The 19,919-nt window shown below is 45.6% G+C and overlaps 1 protein-coding gene across 1 annotated transcript in view; it reads left to right on the top strand.

The window, feature by feature from the left end:
- Positions 1-19,360, top strand: part of ERCC3 (ERCC excision repair 3, TFIIH core complex helicase subunit) — a 30,367-nt gene extending 11,007 nt beyond the window's left edge. Inside the window, exons 9-15 of the mRNA XM_047722709.1 lie at positions 6,097-6,281; positions 7,891-8,093; positions 8,876-8,972; positions 10,236-10,353; positions 13,603-13,721; positions 15,632-15,784; positions 17,357-19,360. Of these exons, the coding sequence (XP_047578665.1) occupies positions 6,097-6,281; positions 7,891-8,093; positions 8,876-8,972; positions 10,236-10,353; positions 13,603-13,721; positions 15,632-15,784; positions 17,357-17,488 (1,007 nt within the window). The 3' untranslated portion in view covers positions 17,489-19,360. The remainder of the gene's footprint in view (positions 1-6,096; positions 6,282-7,890; positions 8,094-8,875; positions 8,973-10,235; positions 10,354-13,602; positions 13,722-15,631; positions 15,785-17,356) is intronic.
- Positions 19,361-19,919: the final 559 nt, after the last annotated feature.

Here is a 19,919-nt window from a genome sequence, read left to right as displayed (position 1 = left end):
TGTGTCCCACAGATTCTGAACCGTTGAGTTTTCATTATCATTTGTTTCCATAAATTTTTTCAATTCTTCTTTAATTTCCTGGTTGACCCATTCATTCTTTAGAAGGATGCTGTTTAGTCTCCATGTATTTGGGTTCTTTCCAAATTTCCTCTTGTTATTGAGTTCTAGCTTTAGAGCATTGTGGTCTGAAAATATGCAGGGAATGATCCCAATCTTTTGATACCGGTTGAGACTTGATTTAGGACCAAGAATGTGATCTATTCTGGAGAATGTTCCATGTGCACTAGAGAAGAATGTGTATTCTGTTGCTTTGGGATGAAATGTTCTGAATATATCTGTGATGTCCATCTGGTCCAGTGTGTCATTTAAGGCCTTGATTTCCTTGTTGATCTTTTGCTTGGATGATCTGTCCATTTCAGTGAGGGGAGTGTTAAAATCCCCTACTATTATTGTATTCTTGTCGATGTGTTTCTTTGATTTTGTTATTAATTGGTTTATATAGTTGGCTGCTCCCACGTTAGGGGCATAGATATTTAAAATTGTTAGATCTTCTTGTTGGACAGTTCCTTTGAGTATGATATAGTGTCCTTCCTCATCTCTTATTATAGTCTTTGGCTTAAAATCTAATTGATCTGATATAAGGATTGCCACTCCTGCTTTCTTCTGATGTCCATTAGCATGGTAAATTCTTTTCCACCCCCTCACTTTAAATCTGGAGGTGTCTTCGGGTTTAAGATGAGTTTCTTGTAGGCAACATATAGATGGGTTTTGTTTTTTTATCCATTCTGATACCCTGTGTCTTTTGATTGGGGCATTTAGCCCATTAACATTCAGGGTAAGTATTGAGAGATATGAATTTAGTGTCATTGTATTGCCTGTAAGGTGACTGTTATTGTATATTGTCTCTGTTTCTTTCTGATCTACTACTTTTAGGGTCTCTCTTTGCTTAGAGGACCCCTTTCAATATTTCCTGTAGAGCTGGTTTGGTATTTGCAAATTCTTTCAGTTTTTGTTTGTCCTGGAAGCTTTTAATCTCTCCTTCTATTTTCAATGATAGCCTAGCTGGATATAGTATTCTTGGCTGCATGTTTTTCTCATTTAGTGCTCTGAATATATCATGCCAGCTCTTTCTGGCCTGCCAGGTCTCTGTGGATAAGTCTGCTGCCAATCTAATATTTTTACCATTGTACGTGACAGATTTCTTTTCCCGGGCTGCTTTCAGGATCTTTTCTTTGTCACTAAGACTTGTAAATTTTACTATTAGGTGACGGGGTATGGACCTATTCTTATTGATTTTGAGGGGGGTTCTCTGAACCTCTTGAATTTTGATGCTTGTTCCCTTTGCCATATTGGGGAAATTCTCTCCAATAATTCTCTCCAATATACCTTCTGCTCCCCTCTCTGTTTCCTCTTCTTCTGGAATCCCAATTATTCTAATGTTGTTTCGGCTTATGGTGTCACTTATCTCTCGAATTCTCCCCTCGTGGTCCAGTAGCTGTTTGTCCCTCATTTGCTCAGCTTCTTTATTCTCTGTCATTTGGTCTTCTATATCGCTAATTCTTTCTTCTGCCTCATTTATCCTAGCAGTGAGAGCCTCCATTTTTGATTGCACCTCATTAATAGCTTTTTTGATTTCAACTTGGTTAGATTTTAGTTCTTTTATTTCTCCAGAAAGGGCTTTTATATCTCCCAAGAGAGTTGCTTTAATATCTTCCATGCCTTTTTCAAGCCCGGCTAGAACCTTGAGAATCGTCATTCTGAACTCTATATCTGACATATTACCAATGTCTGTATTGATTAGGTCCCTAGCCTTTGGTACTGCCTCTTGTTCTTTTTTTTGTTGTGATTTTTTCCGCCTTGTCATTTTGTCCAGATAAGAGTTTATGAAGGAGCAAGTAAAATACTAAAAGGGTGGCAACAACCCCAGGAAAATATGCTTTAGCCAAATCAGAAGAGATCCCAAATCGTGAGGGGGGAGAAAGGGGATAAAAATGGGTTCAAAAAGAAAAAAAAAAAAAGAAAGAAACTATTTAAAAAAAGAAAGCCAATAAAGAAAAAATATAAAAGGAGGAAAAAATATATATATATTAGATAAACTATTTAAAAAAACGTTAAAAAAGAAAACGGTAAAAGTTAAAAAAAAATTTAGCAGAAGAAGAGAAAAAGAAAAAAAAATTGAAAAAGAAAAAAAAATTAAATTAACTGCAAGGCTAAAAAATCATGGGGAGAAAGCCATGAGTTCCGTGCTTTGCTTTCTTCTCCTCTGGAATTCTTCCGCTCTCCTTGGTATTGAAACAGCACTCCTGGGTAGGTGAACTTGGTCCTGGCTGGGTTTCCCGTTGATCTTCTGGGGGAGGGGCCTGTTGTAGTGATTCTCAAGCGTCTTTGCCCCAGGCGGAATTGCACCGCCCTTACGGGGGGGGCGGGGGGGGGGCCGCGCTGAGTAGCTGAGTAATTGGCTCGGGTTTGCTTTCGGGAGCTTTTGTTCCCTGAGCGCTTTCCGTAGAGTTCTGGAGGATGGGAATGAAGATGGCGGCCTCCCGGTCTCCGGCCTGAGGAGCCGATAGCCCGGGGCCCCACTCCTCAGTGTGCCCCCAGAGAACAGCACCCAATGACTCCCGTCACCCTGGCCTCCGGCCGCGCTCCGAGCTGGCCGAGCCTGCGACCGGTCCAAGGCAACCCCGAGCTGAGAGTCACTCCTCGGCTCTGTCTCTGCAGCCAGCTTCCCTGTTCTAATACCGGTAAGCTCTGCGACACTCAGACACCCCCGATCCTTCTGCGACCCTGTGGGACCTGAGGCCGTGCTGTCCCCACCTGGGCTTCACCCCAGTTAAGCCTCTGGAGCGATGTCCCTCAGCGGAACAGACTTTTAAAAGTCCTGATTTTGCTCCGTTGCTCCGCCGCTCGCCGGGAGCCGGCCCCTCCCCCCGCAGTCTATCTTCCCGTCGCTTTGGATTCACTTCTCCGCCAGTCCTACCTTGCAGAAAGTGGTTGATTTTCTGTTTCTAGAATTGCTGTTCTTCTTCTCTTCAATCTCCCGTTGGATTTGTAGGTGTTTGCAATCTTTAGATAAGTTATTTAGCTGATCTCCCGCTACCCGAAGTAGTCTCAGCCTGCTACTTCTCCGCCATCTTGACTCCTCCCTCTCAAAATCATTTTTGATGAAACAAGTGAAGGGGGATCCCTGATAAGTTAAGAGGTATAAATTAGAGATTTCTCTGAATAAATGAAATCAGAGGCATTTTCACATAGAATATTCAAAATATGGCCAAAGTGGCCCTAGCATCCATTCTTTTCAGTGCAGTGAGAGCCTCTCTGGTGCTCCTGGATTTCTGAACATAACTAGAGGTGTTCACGGCAAGCCAGGTAGGGATCAGAGGTCTTTCAGGTTGAAGGAACAGGGCATTAGTCCTGAGGTGGGAGAGTACTTGGCATGGTCCAACCCAGCAAGGTGGTGGGAGGGATATAGACAAGAAGAGTCCAAGCTAAGGATAGAGAGAGGCAGACAGGATGGAGTGTGGGCCAAATGCCATAGGACCACATAGGTCACTGTAGGGTCTTTGGCTTGTACTATGGTGGGAAGCCATTTGAGGGATTTGAGCAGAGGATGACGTGATCTCATTTATGGCTATAAAAATACTGTCCTGGCTGCTCTACTGAGAATAGACTTAAAGAGGCACGGTCTAGTGGAAGCAGCTAGATGGGTCCCAACAAGAGTAAGAATAAAGGTAATCTACTTCTGGATGTGTTGTGAGGGTGAAGCTGACAGGCTGGAAGTGGGATCTGAGAGAAAGCGAAATCAAGGACAGCAATAAGGTTTTGGGCTTGAGTAATTGGAAGGAAGGAGTGGCCATTAATTGAGATGTTGAAAGCCATAGAAGGAACAGGTTTGAAGAGTGCTGAGTGGGAGTTAGGTTTTAGACATATTCATTTGATTGCCAGTTAGACATTCTGATAGCGGCAAAGATGTTAGAAAATGGACAAGAGACAAGAATAGACATTTCACCAGACAGATTGTGCAGATGCCAAGAGGCATTGGAAGCGATGTTCCACATCATTAGCCCTGAGGGAAATGCAGATTAATACCATGAGATGAGATGCCACTTCACACACATCATAGTGGCTACAATGAAAAAATACTGACAATAATGAATACTGATGAGAGGCCAGAGCAGCTGGTATGTATCACCAGAGGAATCTCAGAATGTAGTCACTGTGGAAAAGTTGGGCAGTTTCTTAGAAAATTGGCATATGACTCAGCAGGCCCACCCCTGGGCATACATCCTAGAGAGTGAAAGCTCAGGTTCACACAAAAACCTGCTCCTGAATGTTTATAGCGGCTCTAGTCAGAGTCTCCAAAACCTGGAGTTTTGGAGAATGCCCAGCAGTGGGTGACCAGACAGACAAACGGGTCCATCCCTCCCTTGGAACGCTACGTCAGCCATGAAACAGGACACATAGTTGCTGTGTGCAACAGCTTAGATAAATCTCCAGAGGTACGTGCTGAGTGAAATCAACCCATCTCAGGAGGTTATATAGTGTATGGTGCCTTTAGAAAGCCTAAAGGATAGCGATGGAGAGCAGATCAGTGGGTGCCAGGGGTTGAGGAGGGTGTGACAGTAAAGGGAGAGCACAGGGGAATGTTGGGGTAATGTGTTGGTCCATATCCTGATTATAGTGGTGGTCACACAAATCCATACGTGTGTTAAAATTATAGAACCAATCCCACCCACCCACTTACCAGTTTTACTGTGTGCTAATTGAAAAACTAAAAAAAGTTTGGGAACAGGGGACATTGGGTCTGATTGGATTGGAAGTTGGTGACCTAGAGAATCACATCCTACAGATGAATTTGAAATTGCCATGTAGCGGTTTAGCTGGAGGCTATGTTTGAAGCTTGGGAAAACTTGAAGCTTTCTGCTTGAGTGTGTATTTAGTTTATGTTTATGTTCCTCTTCAGCCTGTGTCTCAGGTCCCAGAGGGCGGCTATCAGGCCTGGATTGATTGTCTGGTGATGAGGATACAGAAGTGTACCCCCACAAAATTTCGCTCTTGCCGTGGGTGTCTATGTGTGTCTCTTTCTTCCCTGGTTCACTGGGTCAGTTTGTCTCTGGCTGGGTGGAAGAGTAAAACCAATAACTGTAAAGAATTCTGACTTCAGTCCTGTGAGCCCCTTGGCTTGGCCACACTCGCTGGGCCAGAGAGCCAAGGTCAAATAAGGGAAGTCTAGTAAATCATAGTAAGTTTTGTGATTGTTAAACATCTATCACATTGGATTAGGTAAAAAGATAAATCTTTGAGATCTATCTCAAAAGGTAGGTAATGATTTTGAATCACTTGGCTCTAGTTTTTCTGATTCTTGCCTTAAATAAGAGGAAATATCTAGCTAGAAATGACTACCCCATTTATAAGGATTTTTAAAAGATGAGCTCATGGAAACCCACAGTCGGGTTTTTTGAAATTAATGTGTCATACCTACTTTTGTGTGAGGAATTATAACATTCCAAAGAGAGAAAGACGGGATTGCTGGTTGACCAGATGGATCTAATTGGAAAAGTACGAAGGTGGTTTCCAAGGCAGGTCAGGGTGCCTGGGGTTTCATGTCTCCCTGTTTTCTCTTTGGTCTCTGGGAAGATGGTGGGAAGCCAAGCAGATCCAGCTTCTATCATTCCTCTGATCCCCCATTTTCCCAGCCATCTTCCTGTAATCTGGGTACAAATTTTAGGACGAGCAAATTCCTTGCATCCTTTAGAGCTCAGTGGTGTTTTAAGTGTTGTAGGTCATGTTTCAAATTGCCATTTGTGCTCCTGCTGGTAGCTTAGCTGCTTTAAGGAAGGATCCTGGGGTTCCCTAACTTGGAGCTTCCCTAAAGCCATTTCTCCCTTATGTTCTCTTTTTCTTCCCTCTTTTGAACAGGTCTGAAAATGATGATTAAGCGTTCTTGACTAGTCACTCTTGTCTAGAGCGATTCCTGTGATTCAGAAACCTGGGGGTTAGCCCCCATAGTGTCCCAAGCCAGTGTGAAGTTGCAAGGCTGGGTGTGGTCCTTGAGCATTTTAAAAAGTGACCGTGTGAATGCACCGATTGTCTTCCTAGCCAAGATGTTCCGACGGGTGCTCACCATCGTGCAGGCCCATTGCAAGCTGGGTTTGACCGCAACCCTTGTCCGGGAAGATGACAAAATCGTCGATTTAAATTTTCTGATTGGGCCCAAACTCTATGAAGCCAACTGGATGGAGCTGCAGAACAACGGCTACATCGCCAAAGTCCAGTGCGCTGAGGTAGCTGGCTCCTTCCCAGGACTGTCTCCAAGGGAGGGACTCCCCCAGGGTTCAGGGGAAAGGGATCAGGTCTGTTCCCCATGGGCAGATACACAGGTCAGGACTTGTGGAAAAGTGCTGCCACCTCATCCTCTTGCCTTAGGCCCCCTGTGTGGTGGGCAGTGTTCTTCCCACTCTGCAGACTTGGGAAGCAGAATCACATTCCAGGGGCACACAGTCAGTAAGTGCTCAAGTTGGGATGGTAATTCAGACTGGTTTGACTCCGGAGTCCATGGTCCTCTTCTCTGGGAGTGAGCACCTCAGGCTGTTCCCACCCACCCTCACCCTTGAGGAATTCTTGGTGGTCCTGTATGGGCAACTGTCCAGACCCACCCTAGTGTCTAAGCCTCTTGGTTTTGATGCCCCTAGAAGGCACCTGTGGCCTAGATCATTTATTTCTGAACACACTGGGAAATCCACTGTCCCAATCTATTCTGCAGTGAATACCTGCACAGGTAAAATGCCTGAAGTAAATGTAAGTCTTCTCACGGGGAACAACAGCACCCTGAAGTGACTGTCACTCCCTGGCTAGGGTAGGGTGGCCTCTGTCCTGAAAGGGCAGAAGGGGTTCCCTTGGAGGGAGGTAAGTGTGAAGAACCTGTGCAGGTGGACTTGCTCCGCTGAAAACTTCCCTACCCTGTAGTTTCATCTTCATAATCGGCACCCATTTTACGACGCAGAGAATTGCTGATAATGTGTGAGCCCCCCGTTCCTCTCCAGTTGCTTCTCTCCTCCCTCTGCTTGTGGAACTTGGGTTTGTCACTCTTTTGCTTCCCTTTATTATTTTATTTCCTGTGTAAATTTCTCTCATCTATTTTGTTTAGCTTTGCCTTAAAAATAAGTCTTTAGGGATGCTTGGGTGGCTCAATTGGTTAAGCGTCTGCCTTCAGCTCATGTCACGTGGAATGGAGTCCTGCTAGGTTGACTCAATAGACAGAGTTAGGAAGTATGAGTGCATTTCTCCATAGCAGTGCTGTGCATAGACTTGTGTGTGAAGGGGTGGTCTACACAGGAGGGATTACTTGGACCCCTGGTTAAGAACCTGATTTCCCTTACTTGGAGCTGTTGTAAAAGTAATTCCCTAGATATCAATGCATTTAAAAATCTATGTGTTAAGAGATAAATATGAGAGTGTCCTGGTTCACCATTAGGTATTTGATTTGTGTGTGTGTGTTTACATATATATAGATGGATGGATGGATGGATGGATGGATGGATGGATGGATTTGATTTGTGTGTGTGTGTTTACATATATATAGATGGATGGATGGGTGGATGGGAGGGAGGGAGGGAAGGAGGAAGGAAGGAAGGGAGTGGGGAGGGACAGAGGGAAAGGGAGGGAAAGGGAATCTTAAGCAGGCTCCAAGCCCAGCTTAGAGCCTGATGTGAGGCTTGATCTCACAACCTGAGGCGAAATCAATAGTCTAATGCTTAACCGACTAGAGCCACCCAGGTATCCTTTTTTAATTTATTTTAAAGCTAGTTCTGCTAAATGAAATGGTCTTCAAAAGTTTCTAGTCATGTGATGTTTCAAAGTGGAAACTGACCCTTGGTTCTTACTGTGTCACAGGTTTGGTGCCCAATGTCTCCTGAATTTTACCGGGAGTATGTGGCAATCAAAACCAAGAAACGAATCTTGCTGTATACCATGAACCCCAACAAATTCAGAGCTTGCCAGTTTCTGATCAAGTTTCATGAAAGGAGGAATGACAAGATTATTGTCTTTGCTGACAATGTGTTTGCCCTGAAGGAATATGCCATTAGGCTGAAAAAGTAAGAATTGAAAAGTTGGAGTTGCTGCTAGGCAGCTTATTTTTCTCAAGCCAGAGTGCAGAAGTGCTCGGTTTTTGTTGTTTGTTTGTTTCCTCTTCCTCTCTTGAAGCTCTCAGGATCTTCTTAGGATCTAAAGGTCTGGTTCTGTGGCCCCAGTCCCAGGAACCAGGTAAGACAGTCAGACTTAGTGGTCAGACTCAAGAGGTTAGAACATATAGAAAGGGAGCCCGGTCACCCTCAGCCCAGGGATCAGGGGCTAGATTTGCACTGCTTTGGTGGGACACTATCTTTGAGCTGGGCTCCAAAGGTGGGCAAAAGTTGGCATCTGGAATGGCAGGCCGAGTTAGCACGCTGGTAGAGCTGAGGTCAGACTATATGGGCCAGGGGCCAGGAAAGCCAAGCTGACTCATCCAGCATCCCAGCTATGGCCCTGCATCTAGAAAGAGCTTCTCAGGAATCACCAGCAGTGTCTTCCCTGGCCACGGTCCCACCTGGATTCTGTGTTAGCACTACTTGTGTAGACATGAAACTTAGATCGAGGGATGCTGACTCAGGAGAAAGCATAAACAAAGAAAAAAGGAAAAAGTAAGGGAGGGAATCCTGAAGAAAATGATGACCAGAATGTTGGCTGAGGGTCTGTGGCCACTCATTTTTATGGGCCTCCTCCTGATATTCTTGGAGGAGAGAGACTTTGCAGAGGTTTCCTTTCCCCCTCATGTGCTTTCAGGATAATTGAGGGGGTGATTCTGTGGCCTTCCTAATACAGCTTTATTCTTCTCTAGACCCTATATCTATGGTCCTACATCCCAAGGAGAGAGGATGCAGATACTCCAGAATTTCAAGCACAACCCCAAAATCAACACCATCTTCATATCCAAGGTCTGTGTGGCATGCAGGGTGTCCCCCAGGCTAGGGGGACACTGGGGGATTTCTAGACAGTGAATTCATGTTTATTGAAGGGACATCACGTGTCAGTTTTCATTCCCATGTTTCTGTGTCTGGGGACAGAGGAATGCTTCCTGATGGGTAGCAGAAGGAGCAGATGCAGGCCTCAATGTACTGTGGATAATTTATAAAGTCTCTTTGCTTGACTAAGATTTTTCCTGCTTCTTTTGGGGATATGGGGATTTAAAATTATATTTTATTTATCTAAGGGGGAAGTAGGCATTCAGATGAGGTTCTCTTTGTGGAGTTAGAGATTGCTGTGGCCTGTAGGGAGCCTTTCTCCTGGCTCCTCATGTGTCCTGATGGTGGGTGATGAATATAAGCATGATAGAAACTCATGAAGGCCCGGCTTGGTGATGCTCTTAGAAGCTGTGGCCCAATAGTGGAGAGCGGTCATTCAGATTAGAACAGACCCAAAGCTCAAAATAAATGAGATTTACTAATAAGGTGATCATGGCTGGGTCAGTAATACCAAACTGTGGTGTGTCCTTGGGAATCTTGGTGGTAGGAACCCTCAAGTGGAGGCCGTTACCTGGAGCCAGATCCATCCCTGTGTGGACAGTGACCCCTACCAGGACATGTGTCCTGCACGTGCCAGTGGTTTCATTGACCTCCAGCTAAGAGTGTGGATGTTTTTTTTTTTTTTTCCCCTAAAGATTTTATTTATTTATTTGACAGACAGAGATCACAAGTAGGCAGAGAGGCAGGCAGAGAGGGGGAAGCAGGCTCCCCGCTGAGCAGAGCGCCTGATGCGGGGCTCAATCCCAGGACCCTGAGATCATGACCTGAGTCGAAGGCAGAGGCTTTAACCCACTGAGCCACCGAAGTGCCCCGGAGAGTGTGGATGGTTTTGTGCAGACATATTTCTGTAGCAAAAAAGGAGAGGGGTCATTTATAGATAATGTTGATAGGGCCTTCTTATCTCTGGGCCCCAGCAGCCCATACTGGCAATGTTGCTGAGACAGCTGGTGGGGTCTGTGGATCTTGACAGCTTCTTTAGGAAAGCTCACAGGAGAATTCACACTAGGTCCTAGATGCCCGCTGGCATCTGCAGGACTCTGGTACTGAGAGAAGAGGATGGTGATTATCTTTCTTAATTACTGGAAAGTTTATTTAAATTCAGGGCCAATTGATTTTTTTTTCTCTTTGTCCCAAATAAAAAACCTTCCCAGACTTATAGCTGTTTCATTTCTGTAGGTGGGTGACACATCGTTTGATCTGCCAGAAGCAAATGTTCTCATTCAGATCTCATCTCATGGTGGCTCCCGGCGGCAGGAGGCCCAGAGGTTGGGGCGAGTGCTCCGAGCCAAAAAAGGTAAAGGTGGTCCTACCTCTTCTGCTCCAGGAAGTCTTTCCTTTTGAACCACTTTGGTTAGGAAGAGGGCAGGGCTAAGCTGCCTCTGTGTTCATGGTGGCAAGGTTGTGCCCCTGGGCCTAGTAGATTCTGCAGGGAGGGATCCCAGAGTAAGGACCAAGATCTGCTTGGTTCTTATTATTTCTCGTGCCTTGGGGTTGCTATGTGGATATTTTCCCTGGCAGCTGCTTGGTTCACATGGATATCCTTTCAGCTGGGCGCTTGCTTTGGTAGATAGTAAGAGGAGCTAGGAGCAAAGTGTGTAATGGTGTAGACATAGAGGGAGAAAGCAGAGCTGGGCCACCAGTGCCATCTAGGAGCTGGAGCTGTACCCTGGACCTTGAGTCAAGAGTAAGGGGAAGGCTTGGGCAGCCACGGATGGCTTCCTTACACACCACCTGGGAAGAGCCCCACCCTGGGCGGCAGCTTGCAGCAGGGCTGGTGCATGTTCAGCACTTGAGGACTCTGGAGGTTGGAGTCTGTGCCTGATTATTGTGGCAGAAGGACCCAGACCCTAACAGTGGGCATGGCAGGCACTGACGATGCTGCTTAGAGATGGCCACGGCTCTCCTCCTAGGACCAGGCAGGCCCTAAGACAGGGACACAGGCCTTGGCCTCAGGCCTTGCTTTCCTGTCCTAGGAGACAGCTGGACTGCAAGGGTGTTAGTGGAAACAAGGTTAGTGGGTGTATGTTGGAATTGTACCGTATTAGAATATGTGTAAGAGGGTCTAACTGTATTTAATATGGAGGCAGGGCACGTTAGTGGAAAGAACATGCATGTGGGCACCAGGCCAACCTTGTGACCTTGGGCAGGTAGTTTGCCCCTCTGAGCCTTGCTTTTCCATCCAGAGTGGGAGTGACATCCTGTCTTACCAGGCATTTGTGAGGAGTGAGCCTTATGCAACAGGATATAAGAAGCTGTTGGGTAAATTGCAGCTTTTATAAGCTGAAAGGAATATAATCTGCCTAGCATATGTGAACATAATTCCTAATTTATGCCTTATTCACCACCTCCCAAAAAAGAAACAAATCTAACCTGAAAACCACTTTGAATTTGAGTAGAATTTTGTTTTTTATTTTTAAATACTAGTTGAGAAAAGGTATTTGGCTGCTTTCTTTGCATCTCTGAGCTCTTGTAAGACTAAGAAACAGTTGAATTCATAGGCAGTACACAGATGCAGAATGTGCTGACAATTGAACTGTGAAGCAAAAATCTGCAGATTGTCCAGAGGCATCAGCTTTTATAGGGTACAGTATTCTCTGTCCTAGTTTCTGTGATAATTCTGTCCTAGGTTTTCTCTTTGAGCCATTTTTTTTTCTTAGTAACTTTATTGAGATAGAATTCACATACCATACAGTTGATCCATTGGAAGGGTACAATTCCGCGGTTTTTCCCTTCATTTTCCTTTTCCATTCCCTTCCCTTTCCTTTCTCTCTTTTTCTTTTTCCCTTCCTTCCTTCCTTCCTTCCTTTCTTTCAAGAGAGCATGAGTGTGCACAGTTGGGTGGAGAGGGGCAGAGGGAGAGGGAGAGAATCGTAAGGAGGCTCTACACCCAGTGCGGAGCCTGACTTGGGGCTCCATCTCAAGACCCCGACTGAGATCATGACCTGAGCCAAATTGAACCCTTAACCAACTAAGCCACCCAGGTGCCCCCAGTGGTTTTTAATATAATTGCAAAGTGTGTAAGCATCATCATAAACTGTGTTTAGAATATTCTCATCACTCCAGAAAAGAAACCCTTTCCCACTAGCAGTCACTCCTTTCTCCTTGTCTCCTAGCCCCAGCTGCGGGCAATCATGACTCTGTTTTTACCTTGATAAACATGCCCATTCTAGACATTGCTTACATGCAGAATCATGCAGTCTGGGTCCTCTGTGACTGACTTCTTTCACAACCGTGATGTTTTCAAAAGGGTCCTCTATAGTAGCATGTAGTTTTTAAGATTTTATTTATTTATATGAGAGAGGGAGAGAGCGCACACAAATGGGGAGAGGGGTCAGAGGGAGAGGAAGATGCAGACTCCCCTTTGAGCAGGGAACCCAATCCTGGGACCCCGGGATTTACCTGAGCTGAAGGCAGCTGCTTAACTGGCTGAGCCACCCAGGTGCCCCAGTACTTCCCTCTTTTTATTGCTGAATGATCCTCCATTGAGCAAACATATCACACATCTTGTTTGTTTGTTCTTCTTTTGATGGACACTTGTGTTGTTTCTACTTTTCAGTTCTTAGGAATACTGCTGCTGTGAAATTCGTATGCAAATTTTGTGTGAACATAGGTTTTTCGTTCTGTTGGGTATATATCCAGGAGTAGATTGTTGGGTCAGCTGTGGTAGCTCTCTGTTTAACATATTAATTATCTGCCAGACTATCTTCCAAAACGGCTGTACCATTTTACACTCTACCAGCAGTGTATGAGGAATCCAGTTTCTCTACATCCTTGACAATTGGTATAATTATCTCTTTTGTTTCTGGCCATCCTAGGGAGGGCTAGGGGGGTACCTCACTGTGATTTTGATTTGCATTTCCCAAATGATGACTGATGATGTTGGGCACTTTTCATGGGCTTATTGGCCATTTGTAGATTTTCTTTGGAGAAATGTCTGTTCAGATCCTTTGCCCTTTTTATAATTAGGTCATTTGTTTTTTCATTGTTGATTTGTAATGTGATTTATATATAGTCCAAATACAAATCCCTTATCAGGTACATGCTTTGTAAATATCTTCTCCCATTCTGTGGGTTGTCTTTACTTTAATGGTGGTGTCCTTTAAAGCACAAATGTTTTTAATTTTGATGAAGTGCCCAAGCAAAGTCAGGGCTGTTTGCACCCTGCCTGCAAAGCTTTCCCACTACATTACAGTTGGCCCTTGAATAACATGGGTTTGGACTGTGAGGGACTTTTTTGATAACTGTAGTGCAGTAAGTGTATTTTCTCTTCTTTACAATTTTCTTAATAATGTTTTCTCTAGCTTATTTTATACTAAAAATAGTATGTAACACATACAAGTCAATCAACTATTTATGCTATTGGTAAGCAGGCCAGTCAGCAGTAGGCTCTGAGTAGTTAAGTTTTGGGGGAGTCAGAAGTTACATGTGGTGCCCCTAACTCTCATGTTGTTCAGAGATCGGCTGTACTTACTTTTGAGCCCTGGACGCTCGGTTCCTGGCACTGTAACAGCTAACGTTGTCCTTTCTCCTTTCCTCTCTTAAGGGATGGTTGCTGAGGAGTACAATGCCTTCTTCTACTCACTGGTGTCCCAGGACACACAGGAAATGGCTTATTCAACCAAGAGGCAGAGGTTTTTGGTAGATCAGGGTTATAGCTTTAAGGTATGTATTCATTTGATCTCTGCTCAGAATAGAACTAAGGCTCTTTTTAGTGCCCACGCCTCCAGGAGAAGTGGGAACTGCTATTGGCACCAGTGTGGGACAAAGCTCAGACAGACACAGAACATTAGGGCATTGGAAGCCCTGCCTCAGGTTCCCTTTATCTCGGCATGAATTGCCAGGGACTTTGAGGGAAAATATTGTTCAGAATCCCTTCCTGCACCCAGCTTCCCACAGTGAATGGTCAAAGAATGGTGCCTCTGCAGCAAGGGGCTTGGATTGTCTACTTGTTAACATTTATAGTTGTCTTGCAAAAAGAATGTTAGTTGTCAGTGGGAAAAAGTGCTAGCCTCGCAGGACTTGAGATGCCACGGAGCTATGGCCATCACTGTGCCACCATGAGCCCCTTGGGATTACTTTCCTTTGCTGGCAGTGGTTGTCAGCCAAAGCTTTAGGATTTCCTGTTGTTCACAGACCTGATTTGTAATATGAGGAAGGCTGCGATGGGGTTCCCCTCCAGGTAACTGGGAGAGCCCTTCCTTTAGTCAGCTGGTGAGCTAGGGCCTCAGTGGGCCTCACTCTGGAGCTGTCCGCATGCGACGAACTGGTGGTTATACAGCTTCGGAGATGCTGAAGATTTGGCTGACCTCCATCAGCTGAGGTGTTTGTTCTCCTTCCTGTTTATGTCAGGACTTAGTGTTCCTAAAGATTTTTATGTGTGGGAGTGAATGGGGGAGCTGAAGGCAGGTAACTAAAGAATGCCCCTAGAACATGCAGGTTCCCAGGTTCTTGGTTTACAAAAGAATACAGGCTGCCTTTTCAGATGCTTTTGATTATGTGTTTTTACAAGTTGATAAGTTCCCATTATTAGCCATAGACAAGAGGTCAGGGCTGTCTAGCCCCTCCTTTCAGACCTCTCCTGCTGAGCTGGAGTATAGGATATTTGGCCATATTTTAAAGGATTTGCATGATGGCCTTTTTATGTACCTGTAAAAAGTATGCGATGGTGGCAGCATTCATATCTCCTTCTCCCTTGAGAGTCAAGGATGACAGAAGCACCAAATCAGGGAGTGTTCTGGGTTGTTTGAAAGGTGAGCTGGACAGAAAGGCACCTTGGGCATGTGATTGTCTGTGTTGGTTTGGGCTGCCCTTGCCTTCCTTGCCTTCAACACCGCCCACCGAGAGCAGCCAGGTTAGAGTTCCTAGAATCAGGACCCTGCAGTTCCCAGAGGAGTGACTGGGCCAGGGCAGACATGGCAGGTATCTGTACTCCAGGTCTGCAACCACTTGAAGGGCTCAGCCACAACCCTACTTCTGGGACTTTTCTTTTAATTAAAATGATGAGAAGAACTTAAGGGGGGAAAATAATTCCTCTACACCAAGCAGTCCAGGCTTTCTTCAGGGATATGTAGGCAGTGTAGTAAGTAACCCCCAAGAAAGGTAAACCAAATCTCCACCATGCTGTTCTCTTGCTCTCTTAGAAAAAATCTTGTAAATCCACCTCAACAGGCTCCCATTTCTAAGTGTTCCCTCCCACTGGAAGCCCTGGCTGCCAAGCCCAGGAGGCGGAAGACCCTGCCCAAGGGCAGCAGGCTGTGCCTGTCAGTCTTTGGTCCCTTCCTTTATCTGGTGCAAGATGGAAAACTGCCAGAAGGGACATTTTAGAGCTGCTGAGGCTCCTGTTGATCTGTTGTAAGTGATCATGTATCTGCTGTTTGAAGAGTAGTTTTCTCTGGAATTTCCTTCACCTCTCCTGCCCTACAGTTAGTAGTTAAGCTCATTGTCTCAGATGGCTCCGAAGCTGGTCTCTGGAGTGCCAGGGAGGAGCTCTCCTTTGTTAGTCACCTGCTCAGCTGGGCCAAACAGAGGGAAAACAAAAGGGGACATAGGGCCTGTGGCTTTCGGCTCTACAGGTGATCACAAAGCTTGCTGGCATGGAGGATGAAGAGCTGGCATTTTCCACGAGAGAAGAGCAGCAACAGCTCTTACAGAAAGTCCTGGCGGCCACTGACCTGGATGCTGAGGAAGAGGTGGTGGCAGGAGAATTTGGCTCCAGATCTAGCCAGGTGAGTAAATGGGTGAGGTTGCAGGTGTCAGTTCTCCCAAAGGACAGGAGTCTTATGTACACGCATGTACTTAGTTGTGTGTGCGTGCACGTGCACCTGTGTGACCTTTGTAAAAACTTGGAAAACCCAGGAAGCTGCAGAGAAGAGAGTAACAGAAACAGCCCCCATTAGCCTTTTGGTGTGAATCCTTCCTTCCTTACATATTGTTTCTCATGGCCAAGTCCACGGTGGCTGTAGCTGGCCTCCTGCTCCGTTCCCCTCACAGTCTGGTCTAAGTTTTGTTAGTTTCTTGAGGTTGCAACCCAGAATATCACAGGTGGCCCCAGGCTTACACCAGGGTGGCTGTGGGAAGAGGTGTTGCAGCCTGGGCCCGCCATCTGGGGCATTGGGCAGGTCACTTCAGCTCTAGCTCCCTGTTATAGAGCTGAGCCTTCCAGCCTGTAAGGTGAGTCTAGGAATGAGCTCACATTGTAGTTTGACTGTTTATCTTGAAACATTTAGAGTTCTCTGAAGATAGTGAATTATCCATTTATTCTGCAAATACTTACTGTATGCCTACCATGTGCCAGGCCAATATAATGTGGTATAATTAATGAAAGTTCCATTATGGGGAGTTCTGATTAGCCCTTCCAAGAGAAAAGTACAGTTTAGTCAGTTCTTTGGAAACAAATTAAATTGATATTAGAGCCAAAAGGTGAGCAATGGTTGGGACAAGGAAAGAAAATCAGCGTCCCCTGGGGAAGTGCTGCTTTTCTTCCAGCCGGAGTCCATTCTCCCAAATGTGGGGGCTGGATCCCCCTCTGGGCACCTTCCGTGGATGGATGCTTCAGGGAAATTTCTTGCCTCTGTGTGCTAAGGCCATTCCTACCAACCAGTGAGTCACCTAATGTCAGGCTGTTGAAGGAATTACTCGGTGCCTGTCAGCATACGTGGCTTGTAATCTGGTACAAGTAGTGTTCCAGGCTCTGGGTCAGACTGTTGCCTGTGTGGTATCTGTTCACACCACTTATATCAAGATGGATGAGGCTATCCCCATCTTACAGATGAGTTCACTGAGGCTCACACATTCAGTATTTGTCAAAAGTCATCCAGAGAGAGATAGAGCCAAGATTCATGCCCAGGGCTTTCTGGATTTCCACTTGATTCAGGGCCTAATGGTAGAGCCTTAAGGTGTTGGGGGACTGCTGCCCTCGTTGAAAAATTCTTTTTATAAATTGGCATTAAGAGAGGCAGAGTAGCATTATGGTTAAGAATAGGGAATCTGAAGCCAGCTGCCTGGGTTCAAGTCCCATCTCTTAAAGAGCTGTGTGATCTTGGACAATTTACTTCATCTCTCTGTGCCTCAGTTTCCTCATCTGTAAGATGGGGATTACAGTAATTGTGAGGATTGGATGAGTTAACACATGTGAATATGTATACAATGCCTGAGACACAATAAGGGGTCAATAAATGTTCTTAAAAAATTAGTATTTATTAAACTTAAAAACATTACAAAACTTATTAGGATTATAAATGTTATAAAAGGAGTGTCTTTTCCCTTGGAAACTAACCGTGGGCTGGGTTCCCCTGCAGGTATCTCGGCGCTTTGGCACCATGAGCTCCATGTCTGGGGCCGACGACACCGTGTACATGGAGTACCATTCGGCTCGGAACAAGGCTTCCACGAAGCACGTGCACCCGCTTTTCAAGCGCTTCAGGAAATGACATCCGTAGGGTCACGTGGGTGAGGGCTGGGTCCTCGGCACCAACATCAGATAGGGATTTTCCACATCCTTATTCTTTGCTCTAGCATTGGCCAAACTGATCTAGAGGCGATGTTTGTTAACTGTGTTGAGGAAAGTGGATCAAGAGCTTGGTTCTGTTTTCATGGGTCATCCAGGGCTTAAAGAAAGTTGGGAGACTCTGTTTTTTGGGTTTTTTTCCCCCAGACCCCTTTTCAATCATGGGCAGTGGTCATTCCTGTATATAAATATTTGTAATATTTAAGATGTATTTATCTTAATGTTCTGAATAAACAGAAGTGGAGAATTTGACCACTCTTGATTACAGGTGTTCTGCCTTGTCACAGGCCCTTTTTGTAGCAGGGACTGAGGAGTAAGATGGGGCCCATCTCTGAGGAGCTCTACTGGGGAGACACACCCCAAGATAAAGAAGACCTGCTTCTTGGTGTTGAGGCATGGACAGGGCCAAGGCTCAGAGAGAGGGAAGAGCTAGAGCTGCCTATTCACCGTTTAGCCTCTGTGCCTTCAATGCTAGGCACCCCTGTGTGCAGGTCCTCTTGGTCACCTGAAGGCCATCCATGCCTAGGAAGCCACCGTGCACACAGGCCCTACAGTTGGGCTTCACCGAGAGAGTGAGCTCTTACTTCTTCCCCAGATTCATTTTTGATATTGTTGGGAGGCTGGGTTCCTTTTCAAATAGCAGTGTGATGTTCTTGGGTCTTTAATAGCTAGTTCCTTTATTCTGAGAAATGTCTTTTTCTCTCTTGTTCTGGGCATGAAAGAAAAGAGGGAAAGAAAAGGCAGGAATGTTTCATAAAAGAGAGACACACAAGGCATATATAGGTCACAAAGAATAACTTGTTATTTTGAGGAGGAGGCTTATCCTAATAGGCCACGGTACTTGCACCTGGGGAGTGTTGAAAGCCTGTGCTAAATAAATAAGGCCTCTAAATTTGGAGTCCCTGCCCACCCTCCCACCACCCCCCTGGGGCTCCGCAGCAGCAGCAGCAGCAGTAGCAGCATTCTGTTTCCTGTCATCAGACACACCTCTACGGCTGTTCTGTGAAGCAGCTGCAGACCAGGCATGGGAAGACAGTACCTATTTGATCAGGAGTGCTTTGCAGCAAGAGCCACCTTACCCGAATTCCACTTCTCTGAGCTGACTTTTGGGGCCAAACACTCATAGTCTGGCCAGCAGCTAGCTGCTCTGTGCAAACCCCAGAAATGGCCCGGAGCAGCCAGATCTGAGGCCTGCGCTCAGGCATGTATGCACTAAGGCCTGTAGGGCTGCTCATTACTCACCCTGATGGGCTGGCACCTAAATGTCTTAGACTTGATCACAACCGGTATTATTTCCAGATTCTTATCTCCTGTTACACCTTTCTGCTTGAGATACTCAATACCAAATACTTCTTGTATCTTCACATTTCTGCCCTTGGTTCTCACTGTTTTCTTGTTCTGTAATCTGTCTACTGATAATGTGGACTTTTACCCAAGCCCTGTGATCTAGAAAATGGGGACTGTTAAAGAAATCCTCCATTTTTTGTGTTCTGGAAAAGTGCTTACTGTAGAGAGCAACCTTCCCACATATGACTTGGACAAGACTAGAGGATGCCCCCTTTGTTTGCCTGTGACAAGGCCAGACACAGATCTTCCATGTTCCCATTTTTTGCCTCTGCTGTGCTATGTCCTTTATGGTGTTGGTTTTCTTCGTTTTTTATATTTGTACCTATTAGTCTGAGTTCTGTCTGTACCTTAGGAGCTGGTGTATAGTAGGTGCCTAGTGACTGTTGAATTGGATTCTTAAAAGAGTTTATGGACTTAAGAAAAGTTAAAGAAAAATCTTTAAACACTTTTTAAAAACGTAAAGTTTGTGGACTTAAAAGGAGCACTATGACCCCGTCTGCTTATTGAGTGAAACCCCTACTGGTAACCATCCACCCCACTATCCCTTCCTCCTGCCTTGGCCCTGAGCCAGCCCTCACACCCATGACAAACGGCATCAGCAGGATAAAGTACCAAAGAGGAGAGTTGCATGAAGAACTACAGAGATTTCCTTATGGTCCCCTGAATCTCGCACCAAGCACTGGTCAGCACGGGCACATAAGAAGCCACGTGAGGGGCACCTGGGTGGCTCAGTGGGTTAAAGCCTCTGCCTTTGGCTCAAGTCGTGATCCCAGGGTCCTGAGATCAAACCTCACATCAGGCTCTCTGCTCAGCAGAGCCTGCTTCCTCCTCTCTCTCTGCCTGCCTCTCCGCCTACTTGTGATCTCTCTGTCTGTCAAATGAATAAATAAAATCTTAAAAAAAAAAGACACATGAAAGGATTGGGGGAGCTTACCCGGGGCCTGGTTGGTTCTGTTCTTATCAGCCAGAGCGAGAAACCTCATCATTCACAGGGCATCTAGTAGAAC

This window comes from Lutra lutra, chromosome 3 (genome assembly GCF_902655055.1).
Source record: "Lutra lutra chromosome 3, mLutLut1.2, whole genome shotgun sequence".
NCBI lineage: Eukaryota > Metazoa > Chordata > Mammalia > Carnivora > Mustelidae > Lutra > Lutra lutra.
The sequence above is the reverse complement of the archived record's forward strand: the minus strand, read 5'-3'. Positions and strand labels throughout refer to the sequence as shown.